Consider the following 15,009-nt stretch of genomic DNA (forward strand, 5'->3'; position numbering starts at 1 on the left):
TCATCCAGGTTTCTATTAGTTGAAAATGTGTATCGTTATATGTTCAATTCACATGATGCAATGTAAAGAAAATCGAGTTATGTAGAAACTGTAAAGCATTAAGTCTAATCAAACAACTAATGAAGTCATTGAGAACAAACTAACGTCCTCAATAGTAAAACATTGGATGTCTTTTCACATATTATCAACCAATTAATGACAGATGAACCATTTTTTCAGGTGGCATCGCGATTCCTCTCACGTTCACCATCTCTCCAGCGCCAACTTTCCTGTCAAGGGCAAAACTTGTTTGCGCTTTGCAGACTGGGAACGGTCCGCACAGATGCGTCAGTCACACCGGTATGTATGCTGTCAATGGCCTTTGCGCAAGTATCTCAGCGGTCGGAGGCTGTGATGCAGTAGATTGCGCCGTCTGTCTGCCAGGTCATGATACATGGCTCAAGTTGTTATGCACTTCAATCTCCCCCCAACAAACAAAGCCCCGCGACGTGATCGTGCACGAGATATTAAAGGCATATGTCCACTTACCAAGCAGCACGAGGGCATCGCGGTGATAAATGCACATGATAAGATACTGTTGCATCGGCGTCTGCTGCAGGTGACGAGCTCTCCGGCGGCACTGCGGTCCACGTACGTCCGCGTCTTCCACCCGAGCCCTCCTCGCGCCGTGCTCTGTGGGAAATGAGCGGCTCGTGACAGCGTCGGATGAGCTGAACGTGATGCTCAACAGTTCTGAAATGGACAGCTCCTCGCCGGTGTTTTTTCATAGAGTCACATCCCAACTCCTGCTGCACTCTCTCTCCCCCCTGTCTCCATCAGCCCTCCCCATCCCGTGCGCATGCGCATCGACATCCTCCTCGTGAACACTGAGGCAAGTTACTCAAGAAGAGGATGAGGACCGTCACTGAGAAGAGGATGAGGACTGAGAAGAGGATGAGGACCGTCACTGAGAAGAGGATGAGGGCCGTCACTGAGAAGAGGATGAGGACTGAGAAGAGGATGAGGACCGTCACTGAGAAGAGGATGAGGACGGACCGTCACTGAGAAGAGGATGAGGACCGTCACTGAGAAGAGGATGAGGACGGACCGTCACTGAGAAGAGGATGAGGACCGTCACTGAGAAGAGGATGAGGACCGTCACTGAGAAGAGGATGAGGACTGAGAAGAGGATGAGGACCGTCACTGAGAAGAGGATGAGGACGGACCGTCACTGAGAAGAGGATGAGGACCGTCACTGAGAAGAGGATGAGGACCGTCACTGAGAAGAGGATGAGGACCGTCACTGAGAAGAGGATGAGGACCGTCACTGAGAAGAGGATGAGGACTGAGAAGAGGATGAGGACCGTCACTGAGAAGAGGATGAGGACCGTCACTGAGAAGAGGATGGGGACCGTCACTGAGAAGAGGATGAGGACCGTCACTGAGAAGAGGATGAGGGCCGCCACTGAGAAGAGGATGAGGACCGTCACTGAGAAGAGGATGAGGACCGTCACTGAGAAGAGGATGAGGACCGTCACTGAGAAGAGGATGAGGGCCGTCACTGAGAAGAGGATGAGGACGGACCGTCACTGAAAAGAGGATGAGGACCGTCACTGAGAAGAGGATGAGGACCGTCACTGAGAAGAGGATGAGGACCGTCACTGAGAAGAGGATGAGGACGGACCGTCACTGAGAAGAGGATGAGGACCGTCACTGAGAAGAGGATGAGGACCGTCACTGAGAAGAGGATGAGGACCGTCACTGAGAGGAGGATGAGGGCCGTCACTGAGAAGAGGATGAGGACGGACCGTCACTGAAAAGAGGATGAGGACCGTCACTGAGAAGAGGATGAGGACCGTCACTGAGAAGAGGATGAGGACTGAGAAGAGGATGAGGACGGACCGTCACTGAGAAGAGGATGAGGACCGTCACTGAGAAGAGGATGAGGACCGTCACTGAGAAGAGGATGAGGACCGTCACTGAGAAGAGGATGAGGGACGTCACTGAGAAGAGGATGAGGACCGTCACTGAGAAGAGGATGAGGGACGTCACTGAGAAGAGGATGAGGGCCGTCACTGAGAAGAGGATGAGGGCCGTCACTGAGAAGAGGATGAGGGCCGTCACTGAGAAGAGGATGAGGGCCGTCACTGAGAAGAGGATGAGGACCGTCACTGAGAAGAGGATGAGGACGGACCGTCACTGAAAAGAGGATGAGGACCGTCACTGAGAAGAGGATGAGGACCGTCACTGAGAAGAGGATGAGGACGGACCGTCACTGAGAAAAGGATGAGGACCGTCACTGAGAAGAGGATGAGGGCCGTCACTGAGAAGAGGATGAGGACGGACCGTCACTGAGAAGAGGATGAGGACCGTCACTGAGAAGAGGATGAGGACCGTCACTGAGAAGAGGATGAGGACCGTCACTGAGAGGAGGATGAGGGCCGTCACTGAGAAGAGGATGAGGACGGACCGTCACTGAAAAGAGGATGAGGACCGTCACTGAGAAGAGGATGAGGACCGTCACTGAGAAGAGGATGAGGACTGAGAAGAGGATGAGGACCGTCACTGAGAAGAGGATGAGGACGGACCGTCACTGAGAAGAGGATGAGGACCGTCACTGAGAAGAGGATGAGGACCGTCACTGAGAAGAGGATGAGGACCGTCACTGAGAAGAGGATGAGGAACGTCACTGAGAAGAGGATGAGGACCGTCACTGAGAAGAGGATGAGGGACGTCACTGAGAAGAGGATGAGGGCCGTCACTGAGAAGAGGATGAGGGCCGTCACTGAGAAGAGGATGAGGACCGTCACTGAGAAGAGGATGAGGACCGTCACTGAGAAGAGGATGAGGACCGTCACTGAGAGGAGGATGAGGGCCGTCACTGAGAAGAGGATGAGGACGGACCGTCACTGAAAAGAGGATGAGGACCGTCACTGAGAAGAGGATGAGGACCGTCACTGAGAAGAGGATGAGGGACGTCACTGAGAAGAGGATGAGGGCCGTCACTGAGAAGAGGATGAGGGCCGTCACTGAGAAGAGGATGAGGACCGTCACTGAGAAGAGGATGAGGACCGTCACTGAGAAGAGGATGAGGACCGTCACTGAGAGGAGGATGAGGGCCGTCACTGAGAAGAGGATGAGGACGGACCGTCACTGAAAAGAGGATGAGGGCCGTCACTGAGAAGAGGATGAGGGCCGTCACTGAGAAGAGGATGAGGGCCGTCACTGAGAAGAGGATGAGGACCGTCACTGAGAAGAGGATGAGGACGGACCGTCACTGAAAAGAGGATGAGGACCGTCACTGAGAAGAGGATGAGGACCGTCACTGAGAAGAGGATGAGGACCGTCACTGAGAAGAGGATGAGGACCGTCACTGAGAAGAGGATGAGGGCCGTCACTGAGAAGAGGATGAGGGCCGTCACTGAGAAGAGGATGAGGACCGTCACTGAGAAGAGGATGAGGACCGTCACTGAGAAGAGGATGAGGACTGAGAAGAGGATGAGGACCGTCACTGAGAAGAGGATGAGGACCGTCACTGAGAAGAGGATGAGGACCGTCACTGAGAAGAGGATGAGGACCGTCACTGAGAAGAGGATGAGGACCGTCACTGAGAAGAGGATGAGGACCGTCACTGAGAAGAGGATGAGGACGGGCCGTCACTGAGAAGAGGATGAGGACCGTCTGAGACTCTTTCACTCAGCAGGATGTGATGGACTTGATTTAAAGTTATCTGTTCTTTGTTTTTACTTCTGTACCTATTTTGAGTTGCAACAGTGGAATTTCCCCATTGTGGGACAAAATAAAGGCTTATCTTGTTGTTGTTGTTGTTGTTGTTGTTTTATGGCGGTTGGTATCCAAGTGTTACATTACCGCCAGACTTTATTCCAGCTGGCCTTCTCCCACGCCAGACTGTATTCTTTAGACTTTATCTTATCTTATCTTAAAACTTCCCAAAATCTTTAAAGTAGACCTTCTTCTTCTCCTCCTTCTTTGGTGTTTTATGGCGGCTGGTATCCAAGCGTTACACTTTATTCTTTAGACTTTATTACCCCCCTCATCCCCCACCCAACGCCCCCGTCTTTAATGTCCTTCTTCAATATGAGTCATCAAGGGCCAATGGTGAATTATTATGAAAGAGTTATTCACATATTCCTGGCTTTGACCAAAAGTCTTGCTCAAAATATGTGACTGACATATTTTCAGTGGAAATCATTTTTCATCGCTGATGCCAATACTAATATTTTAAAACCCAGAGTTGCTCTGCCCATATTTTTGGGCCAATACGTAGGGTCAGTTTTCAAAACTGTTCCCAAAATATATTGTACTGTCTATGGAGTTCATTACTCTGCATTTTAGCAAGAAAAGGTAATATCAATTGAAATATTTTTTAGACATCCACAAAATGGATTTATTCAATAATCGAGCAGTAGTGTTACATTTTGTGCTGTGTCTTCTTTGCGCTAATAAAGCTAAAATAAAGTATTTCTTTCAAGTGGTTTTTCAGCCCAAATAAACTATCGTCCTCTGCTGGAAATTTATGCTAAAAAGTGTACATATTGGTCCCATATATCGTCTCTATCTAATTCAGATTCAGTTCAGAATTCTCATCAATTCAAATGATTTAAACTATAAATAGCAGACTAATATTTGTTGTAAAGTCATTGTTCAAAGTAGGCCTAGTAATCAGAAGTCTTATTTATAATTGTTAAGTAGCTATGTTGTGGAGAGCAAATGTAACAGCAGCAGTGGAAGCAGATTCTGATAGCAAGCATTTTTCTCTATCACATGCAGACGGAAACTTTTACTTTTAAAAGTTCTGTTCTCTTGCATAGGTTACCACAGCTTATGTCTAAAACTATGCCATTAGAGATCCACTAGAACAATATGCACATAGTGCCCAGTTCATATTTAACCATGATAGTCCCACTGAGATTTGGAGTCTCAGGTTAGTCCTGGCCCAGACTATTCTACATCATTGCACATCATACAGCATGACCATAACATAATAGGTGACTCCTGGCAATAATGAGATCAATTTTCCCTTGGGGTAATAGATTTACCGCATGATTAAAGCTATGTCCACAATAACATGCCCAAATGTTTCCTCCTATTGTTCTCCTGGGCCAGCAGCTTTCATCTTGTGTAACTAATGAACTTGCAAATGACATCTCTGCAAATTTATACTGCTCGTTGTTGCATTTGGCACGGCCATTCTTGCTTTTATTGTTGCTTGCTTGACATTTCATCATCTGTATGATCAATATACATATTTTACCTAAATAACAATGCAAATTATTCGTGTAATTTTTGCCAAACCCTTTCTTTTCTATAAAGCCCAGAACTGTATTTTCCATCACAAACCTCATTGACTTTTGAGCAGATTGTAATATTGCTACACTGTTGTAGAGCGCCCTCTTGTGGCCAGAACACAGATTGTCTTTCATAAAGAAGTGGATCAAAGGGCACGAGCGGGGCATCGAGTTTGAGAGCAGGGAGGCCAGCAGCTGTGCCCAGGGAGGCGCTCTTCAAAGACATCCGTGTGAGCCTGACCTCCTGGGAGCCACAATAAGCCTCTTGTCCATCCTGCTGCTCCTATACCTAGTAGAATTTAAGGCTTTAACCATATTTCTACATAACCATAAAACACGTGATTTCATAAGCATGTAATATAATCGTTGTAGAGGTGGCTTGTAAAGATAAGAAAGTTTGAATTGTAAAGTGGGAAATATTATACAAGACCCCCAACAAGACCACGTGAAGATGAATGAAAATGAATGAAAATGAAGTACAAAATAATGGCTAATGAATGTAGTGCATAAGTGTAGTGTAGAAGTCGTGCATTAAATAATAAGGGGCCTTATGAATTAGAGTTATGTTGTAATCATATCAAATTAACTGTAGCGCTGCTAGTGTCCATGAAATAGTCTTAACCAATGACGTTATGGTTTGCTTGGCCCATTCTACGTCACCAGACAATCCCCGCCTCCTCTGGCTCCATCGACGCGGCCAAATGAGGCAAGTCATCAAGTTATCCATTGACCACTCGACAAATACAAGAAGTGATTGTTATTTTCTTAATAAAATCGCCAAATGCATCTCGGTTTTCGTCGCACGTCACTTCGCAAAGCTGCTCTTAAAAACTTTATTGCGATTCATGGCACGGATAAAAGGCTATCCACGGTTCAAGGGCCATCGCTACATCGCAACGTTGTATCTGACGACTTTTATTTTGAAGGGTCAAACCAGAAGTGAAGCATGTTTTGCGCCGGCTCTTTATCGCCGGTGGGACGCGTGCGCTAGCGAAGTGCGTCTGGTGCCGCATCCTCCCTCTGCTTCGCTTCACAGATCGCTCGGTCATATATTTAAGGCAAAACGGCAGACACCATCCGCTGATTGTCTCCTTCGGGGTTGGACATATTCGATCCTCGGCGCTTTCCCGCAACTTTTGTCCCCGGTTCCAGCGGCGATCGCGGAAAAGGACGCTGTCAAAGATGAACGAGAGCGAGCTGAACGTGTACGACTTCGAGCGGCGCTTCGACGAGAGACGGGCTTTTGAATGGATGCAGGAAAACTGGTAACTTATTATTGGTGCTACAGTTGTATGTGCGTCTTTGTTGCAGGCTGCCAGTCTTTCTCAAGGACCTTCACTCGTTTTGCCTTTCGGTCGCCCTCCCGCCATCATCATCATGTGGGGTACCAATGACGTGAGCGCCCCGGTGTTTGATTTTGACATTACATAAACCTTGCACTTCAAAATATGACTGTGTTCTCCTCGCGATCGCTGCGAAACGAATAGATCTAAACAGAGACAAAACAAAATGCTTTGAAAATGCTGATTTGAGAGTCCAGATCATTGGACGGCTCAAAATTAGCCATTGTTTATTAAAGACTAATACATCCACACTAGTTTGGATGCCATAGTACACTACATTGCTTTCTTATTGCTTAATCCGATTGCTCAAAAGGGAGTGAGTGTCCATAGTAAAAAACCTGGTAGGACTACATTTTTGTTGCTTCATCCATGTGAACCGTATTGAAACAGGTTTACAATAAGGCGTGTTCCTAAAAACATAATCAAACTGATGGTTTAGGTGCCAAGTAACATAACCCTTCCCTTTTGACGGTATCTTTCAGATCAGTGCAGTTATGCCGCTGATCAGATCTTAAAATATACCTTAGAATAACACTGGCACATTGGGTTGGGTTTGGCATAATGGATCTATGCACTTCAGCAACATTCCTTTTGATGAGTGTCATGAAATCAATCTGCAAAATCGGTAAACAATTGCTCTGTGACACTGTGCTTCTCTTCACAAACAAACTGCAAGTCTTTCTCTACGCTTCAGAGAGGTGGTCTTAAAATGTCTGAGCCAATACCATTTTATGTATTCCTTGGTGTTATTATTATGATTATTAATCTTATTTAGGTCTTGACTATCAATCTCGAATTAAAAGATCCAGGAGCAGATGTTTTATTATTTTATTTGTTATTTTTTTAATTGATTTAATTGATTTGATTTTATTTATTTTATTTATTTTATTTATTTTATTTATTTTATTTATTTTATTTATTTTATTTATATTTATTATATATGCAATTTCCCCATGTGTGGACAATAAAGGATTATCTTAAAGCAGATTACATTTAAGATGTAATAATATAAAAGCATATCAAATAAAGAAAGTGGTCAATCAAAACATAGCACCAATCATAGAAATCAGTGCATCCTTTTCTTTTAATTGCCTCTCAAAGCTCATGTATATTGTTCTATTTGTCCATTCGTGAAAAAACTGCCTCAACGCGGATGCTTTAAATCAGGATACACTGGGAGCAAATGCCACAAACCCCCATACACTTAAATGGGTCAAGCATCCACTCTCATCCAACGTGTATTCTGCCAATCTGGATTAGTCATCTGTTATAATGCCCAAACCTCCCCTCTCAGGCACGCACAGCTGCACCGATACTCCAGTAACCTTGCCAGAATCACATTTAAAAATAGCTAGGGGGGCAAAGTGTTCAAAACCACTGCCAATTTATCTTTTCGGTGCACTTTGATTGAGTTTGTTGTCATTGACCTTTTGTACTATTCTTGAACGAGGATGTTGGATTTGTGTTGGCGCACTATCTATCTGATGTAATTGGGATAAAGGTTATGGAGTAGAAAGGGTCCCGTAGTGAAATTGCCAGATCACCCTGAGCTGGCGCTGAATAAGGTCACTTTGTCAATAATCTGCTGGAATACCTGACCACGAGTACCAATAATAATAACAATAATAATAATTACATGGATTGTTAAAATAATCTGCATTTCCTTTTTTGCCGTAAATCAGAACAAACCACCCAGTAATTTGTCTTTAATTCATTATTTAACCATCTTTTCTATTCACCTACATTGTGTAAGGTGGTTATGCAACAGCAGCGGAGATCCTGTGGAGTTATGTGCTTGTCACTGGTGGCCTGATAGTGTTAATGAGTTTATAACCAAGTTCAGTAAGGCGGTCAAGTTATGTTAAGCTTCACACGTGTAACGTGGCGTGACTGCTGTCTAGTCTCAGAGTCAAGTTCAAAGTGCACTGGCGACATGGTGCGAATGGTACGAAAGCAGCAATATCAGAACGAAGCTGGTGTATTACTTTTACTTACTAGGAATATGTCATTTCCGTTGATCGCAGCTCTGCAGTATTGACAAAATATAAATCTTGACATTAACTTTTGGCCATTCGTTGCAACTGTTCTTAAACAAATGTCAATATATTCCCCTCTTTTTTCCGAAATGGACCGAGGAAGAAAGTCGTGTGATCTCTTGTTTGAAATGCAACCACACATCTTCCCATGTCGCATATCTAATAGAATTCATATTATTCCTATGCACAGGACGTCATCCTTTATGTTCTGTGGCCTGTATGCTGCACTCGTCTTTGCCGGGCAGCACTTCATGAGGGAAAGGCCAAAGTGGAACCTGCGCCGACCTCTGGTACTGTGGTCTCTCAGCCTCGCCATTTTCAGGTAAATATTGTTCGGCTTTTGCTGTTTGCACACCTTGAATCTTTATATTTGCGTGTTCAGGACCACCTCGCTTTGACTCATCATCACAAAGGTTAAATTTGAGTAAACGACCAATCTTACTTTGATCCCAAACCCTATTGGCTTAATTACAATTCCAAGCAACAACATTATTCGCACAATCATTTAAAAATACATGCATACATTTAGTTTACGACACATTTTCCTCTTTGCTTACTTTCATACTGGTCTAATACATAAACTCATCTGGTCGCTTTGATTTACTCGCATCAGATTTAGCAGTTTGCATCTGATTTAAATCATGCTAAAATCCAGAAATCAGAGGATAATCTGATTGCGCTTGTAAACACTGACTCGACGCTAACGCAAACCGTTCAGCGAGAACAAAGCGCGGTTGTTTTCTGCTGAGCGGGTGTGAAACCGGGACGACTTCTCAGCTCGCTCTGTGGCTCTGGTCCGCAGTATCATTGGAGCGGTGCGAACGGGGCTGTACATGATGCACGTCCTCACCACCAGCGGCTTCAAACAGTCCGTGTGTGACACCAGCTTCTACCGCGCCTCCATCACCAAATTCTGGGCGTACGCTTTTGTCCTCAGCAAGGCTCCGGAGCTCGGTAAGACGTTTGAACATTTAACTGATTTATAATTTTGACTTTTGGATATTTTGAACACGTCTATGAACATTTGAGAGGAGGCTGAGTTATGAGCTGAACTGCTAAACATTTAAGAACATGTTTGTAGAGGTAAAGTTCAGGTTTGTCATTAAAATAGAGGATTTTTTGTGGTAGGACATGAGTTTAGGTTGTTTTTACAATTTTGATTTGATTGCGATGTATATTGTGCAGCCCTTTTTATAGAAGTAAACTAGAAGATGTTCATTTTAAAGATGCAATGATTAAATAAATAGCCGTGATTGGTATTTTATAAACTTGAGGGAACTAAAAGATTTGCCTAGAGGAGAGTTTCAGACGGTTTTACTTCACTATTGTGGGACAGGTGACAAACTGAAGAAAGAACACATCCCTCACACATTGTCTCCCTACAGCACCAATTATTTCATTTACAATATTGAAGTGCTTCTGTCCATGGTCTTGAGCTGAAACATTGCAATGTCGAGAGCCAACTAAGGCACAGTTTCATATAGATGTATTGTTACAGAAAATATTACGATCCTATTGAAACTACTTTTATACGACTCGATAAACCCTATTCCAAATGAACTAAATTGTAAAATATGAGCTGTAATAAAGAGCAGAATCAAATACTTAGTTAGTATAATTTATGACTTTAATATGTTAATTATTCAACCCCTCTACAGTTGAAATTGTTGTACAAAAAAAAATCCTAAAAGTTTTCTATTTGTTCAAAAAAAAAAAGATACAAATAAATATTGAGCCAGCTTTCATTCATTGATTAAGTCGATATATATAGTAATTAGAGCCAACCTCGCTCACAGAAGAATGCATAATTATACTCGGCAATAAAAACGAGAAAGTTACACAGTTCACCTTTTACTTATTGTTCTGTATTTGTGCTAAATTCCATCACACAATCAAATAAAGCTGCACAAATGTTACCTTGGCTCTTAAATGTGTCCTGCAGACAATTATCTTAAAAGCTTTCTGTGAGGGGCTGCGATGCCGTCTTTGTCTGTGGACTAATCTAGTCATGATCTCGCTGAGACGGAGGGCTAAATGTTTAGGAGCCAGATGCTGAGATGGCAAATAAATACTCTCAGAGCGTGAGCAGGAATGATGAACAGCAGCATTCTGGGATGTGGCCCGTGTGTCCTTTTGCCCTTGACAGACAGACCTGCTCTACAAGGCAAGATATAATAGTTGACTAACACCATTCTGTACATATTTTGTACTCATAACAAATGATAGTGGAAGGACTGGCTCAGTGGACAGTGACGCACAACCACAACAAGACCTTCAGCAAAGATGTGGTGACCTTCTATTTGAATGTTTTAAGTGTTTTCTCATCCAAGGGAGAATGCATTTAAAAAGAAAATCTACAATCTCTAAGTTCCTGTATCAAATAATGGACAAATACACTTGAGCTTATAATTTGTCATTTTACTGCCTGACTGGACTGTGTTTTTGCATCTTTATTTTGATAAATGATTCCTTATATATGTTACCTTGCAAATAAAACAGAGCAAAACAAAAATTGCATTCATATGGTCAAATTAGTTTGATAACAGAATCTTGTAAACAGCTGGAGAATAGAAATACAAACAAATATAAATATAATCAACTATTAGAAAAGAATCTTCAAGAATCTTACTTCAAGAATCAATGTCCTTTGTATACGTTTTGCACCACCTGTTTCTCTTAACGTTGTGTGTTGTAACATTTATCCACATTATTCACATATAAACTTTGTCCTCCAGGCGACACGGTCTTCATTGTCCTCCGAAAGCAGCGCCTGATCTTCCTGCACTGGTACCACCACATCACGGTCCTGCTCTACTCCTGGTTCTCGTATAAGGACCAGGTGGCCGGCGGCGGCTGGTTTATGACCATGAACTACTTCGTCCACTCCCTCATGTACACGTACTACGCCGCCAGGGCCGCCCGGGTGCATATCCCAAGGTTGTGTGCCATGGTCATCACAACCATGCAGATCCTACAGATGGTGATGGGGCTGACGGTGGTGGTTTTGGTTTACAACTGGTTAAACGAAGCCCACTGTCCGTCCAACATGCACAACATCACATGGGGGTCTTTAATGTATCTCAGCTATTTGATCCTGTTTGCCATGTTTTTCTATGAGTCCTACTGCAAGGGATCGTCCAGCATGAGCGGCGGCGGCGGCGACGGCAAGGGGAAGAAGGAGTGAAACGGATAGGAGCGTCGTGTACGGACTGTGCCATAAACAAACACGGATCCATTTTGGACATTTAAACACAAAACAACAGGTTGATCTTCCTTGTGTTTCATTAACTCTTCAAAAAAAAAAAAAAGATTTAGCTAGCTCATTTGCACATAGCACAATTTGTAATTATAAAAATGACAAGAAGGTGATGTTAGACTAAGGAGAACAAATGAACAAAAACAACATTCACTAGATTTTACTTTGAATCTGGACGTTGTCGTTGAAGTGTATGCCAAAATGACCCTGATTTTTTACCCTAAACCCTACACTATCTTATCAAAAAAGGCCTACAACAAACGTGATTTTAAATATTAAATTGAATATGGAAATTAAAATTATTATATTATTTGCGGGATTGATAACATTTAACTGTGATAGATTTGCAGATATCGATTACAATTAAGATATTTTGCCGCCGTTCTAACCTTAATTTAACGTGTTGCTTAACTGTTTTTTTTGTCCCAAATTCCTTCTAGTCCAGACCAGTGTCTGTAAGCCATACGTTGTTTATTGAAGAAAGGCGAAAAAGACAAAAAATAATATTGTGTATATATATATATATATATATATATATATATATATATATATATATATATATATATATATATATATATATATATATATATATATATATATATATATATATATATATATATATATATATATATATATATATATATATATATATATATATATACGTGGACACAAGGGAATCTATATTTTAGCTTTAATCGTCTCACATTATGATCAGTTCTTAATGCACAAATAACTTTTTATACCATTTGTATTGCATATTATGTTTATTATTGGCCCATCTAAGTTGAATTTGTGCGAGAAAGACAAAAGTGAAGTCACTGCCCTTAAACTTAGCCGTGGTGTCCTCAGAAAAGGTCTCAAAGACATTCCTCGGGTGACAGTTACTGCTTTGTAATGTTCGCAGATCTATGTTTACTTCATATACCACTTTTCCTCATGTTTAAAATTTGTTTACACAGCGTATGCCTTTCACACCTCCGTCCATAACATGCACTGAACAATGCCACTTTCTGCTTGAGTGAGATTCACTGTGGACTCACTCGCTGTAAGAGGGATTCTGGTTGCCTGACCCGCCAGCCCCGCCAACATTCTGTTCGAATGCGTAAGTTTTGTTAAGTAGTCTGTCAAAACGTGTTGGGAACGGCTGGTCAGGCAAGGATTCTGGTGCATCTCAGTTCTTTAGTTTATCACGGAATAAAAGTATAATTCAAGAAATGCATGTAAAATATGCATTTTAGTGCAGGTTCTCTAAAATAGTGTAAAATATCAAAACAGTATTGTTAACATTCTTAGTTTTCATTAACATGTCTTTTATAAATGAAGTCAAATTGGACATGTAAATACGGATATAAAATGAAATAGAACTTATGCCCAAAAAATATGAATGAAGTTTTTGTGCTGCTTGTAACAAGCTGCTAAAGCGGATGTATTTTAATGTGGCCAGTGTATATATCTATATATATATATTTATTTTCTTAATAGTTAATGTTTTCTTAGCTTCACCTCTTTCCTTAATTGCTGCAATCCTAGTTTTGTTGTAACTTGTTCATGTCGTTGTAACAAACACATAGCAAAGAAAGTAGCCTTAATTATTCAAATGCACCAAACTATTCCACAAGATGTGAACAATTTATCTGTCCATTCCGTTTTTGTTTGGTGTCCAATTCCAGAGTTTGTGGACACTAAAGGGTTTGCGATGAAGACGTTTTCTTACCACTTTGTTCAATACCACTTTGATGTGTATGATATGTAATTTATGTGTAATCTTTGGCAGCATATTTAATGTCACTTAGTTTACAACCATTTCCTACAAACCAACAAGGGTAATTGAAGAACACATCGTCTTCTTCATGCTGGGGTACGTCTGGTGTTCATTTTGTCCTCGAGTTGTGAGTGGGACATCCCGAAAACCGCTCTTCTCTTGTGGGACACTTGCAGACTGCAGTGGCCAGTATTAATGTAATGCAACTATGATTTGTCTACTCTTGTCTTCTAAGATGTCATTGTAATCTGATTTTTCATATTTCTCCGACACGCAAAAGCTTATCAAAATAGATCATGCGTCACATTCATTTAGTTTTATCAGTGGTAACATCTGAACATCCCATGTCTTGTAAACTGGTTTAACTTGAAGTCATCTTTGTGCCAAACAATACATTTGTCATCTGTCTTTTGCGATTGTTAACCACTTCAAATGTAAAATTAAAAAATGCAGGGGGAAAACCGTTGAAAGGGCTTTGTTGAAATGTTACAATAAAACAATTACAAATAACTGTTGGACTCATTTAACATACATGCTCTCACAATCTCTTTTTTTATGTAAAGTTTGTGGCATTTGGAAGATTTGCGGTTTGAAAAGCATTTGCAGGGTCAAACCTAAGATTGTAAAGAGCACTGTAGTTAACTGAAAAAACATTTTCTTAAACTGGATTTGAACTCTCATATAATTAGATCATTATTTTACTTTGATCTTTGTAAACTGCAGTATTGATTGAAAACGGCTTGATAATAGAAATGGGATTTTGAGATTTTTTTTCAAAACTCAAAACATGGTACCATTTCTGAGTCTTTTTTATCTTTGAAAAATGGCTTCCAACCCAAAAATTGCAAATGAATACAGGAAAGTAGGCAGAGATAGGTGAAAACAGGCATATTCCGAGCACTCGGGCCTCAAATGCAGGACAATACAGGTTTATTCACATGTATGACTCAATAAAAATGTCACTTTAATTCCCTCATCATTTATCTTATTGAATTAAAAGCACACAAAAGTATTTTTAGTATAATATACCTCCTTTAGGAACAAATGTGAGTGAACTACTGATAAAGATGAGCCTGGATTATCTGTCACCTGTGACCAAAAAGCAGGATGGACGGTTACATTAGTATTTGTCGCCCTCTTGTGGAAGTAAGGAGCCTGCACTTTCTCCATGATAGTTATAACATTGTTTATAACATTATTGTAACGACCTAAACACGTCAGCCCACACTTTTAATGTAGGCCTAACTGTTTTTACTAATTAACAGCGTTTCAATAAGTGTCACCTGATCTTTGGAAATCAAGTAGTTTCTGTGTGTAATGAAAA

At 41.7% G+C, this 15,009-nt stretch overlaps 1 protein-coding gene across 1 annotated transcript; it reads left to right on the forward strand.

Annotated features, from left to right (window-relative positions):
- The first annotated feature begins 6,405 nt into the window (after positions 1-6,405).
- LOC140369500 (very long chain fatty acid elongase 6-like) lies at positions 6,406-11,866 on the forward strand. The gene is made up of 4 exons (XM_072456865.1): positions 6,406-6,553; positions 8,858-8,989; positions 9,470-9,621; positions 11,403-11,866. The coding sequence occupies exons 1-4, from the start codon at positions 6,471-6,473 to the stop codon at positions 11,849-11,851; spliced, it is 816 nt and encodes a 271-aa protein (XP_072312966.1). The 5' UTR covers positions 6,406-6,470; the 3' UTR covers positions 11,852-11,866.
- Positions 11,867-15,009: the final 3,143 nt, after the last annotated feature.

The sequence above is a fragment of the Eucyclogobius newberryi genome, unplaced genomic scaffold (genome assembly GCF_026437365.1).
Source record: "Eucyclogobius newberryi isolate DKJ021-1_F unplaced genomic scaffold, fEucNew1.0.hap1 SCAF_20, whole genome shotgun sequence".
NCBI lineage: Eukaryota > Metazoa > Chordata > Actinopteri > Gobiiformes > Gobiidae > Eucyclogobius > Eucyclogobius newberryi.

What these genes read in the sequence shown, in the direction of transcription:
- LOC140369500 (XM_072456865.1), top strand. Translation starts at nt 6,471, where the DNA reads ATGAACGAGAGCGAGCTGAACGTGTACGACTTCGAGCGGCGCTTCGAC. An exon ending in GAATGGATGCAGGAAAACTG is followed by an intron (nt 6,554 to 8,857) that starts GTAACTTATTAT and finishes TCCTATGCACAG; the next exon opens with GACGTCATCCTTTATGTTCT. An exon ending in CTCAGCCTCGCCATTTTCAG is followed by an intron (nt 8,990 to 9,469) that starts GTAAATATTGTT and finishes TCTGGTCCGCAG; the next exon opens with TATCATTGGAGCGGTGCGAA.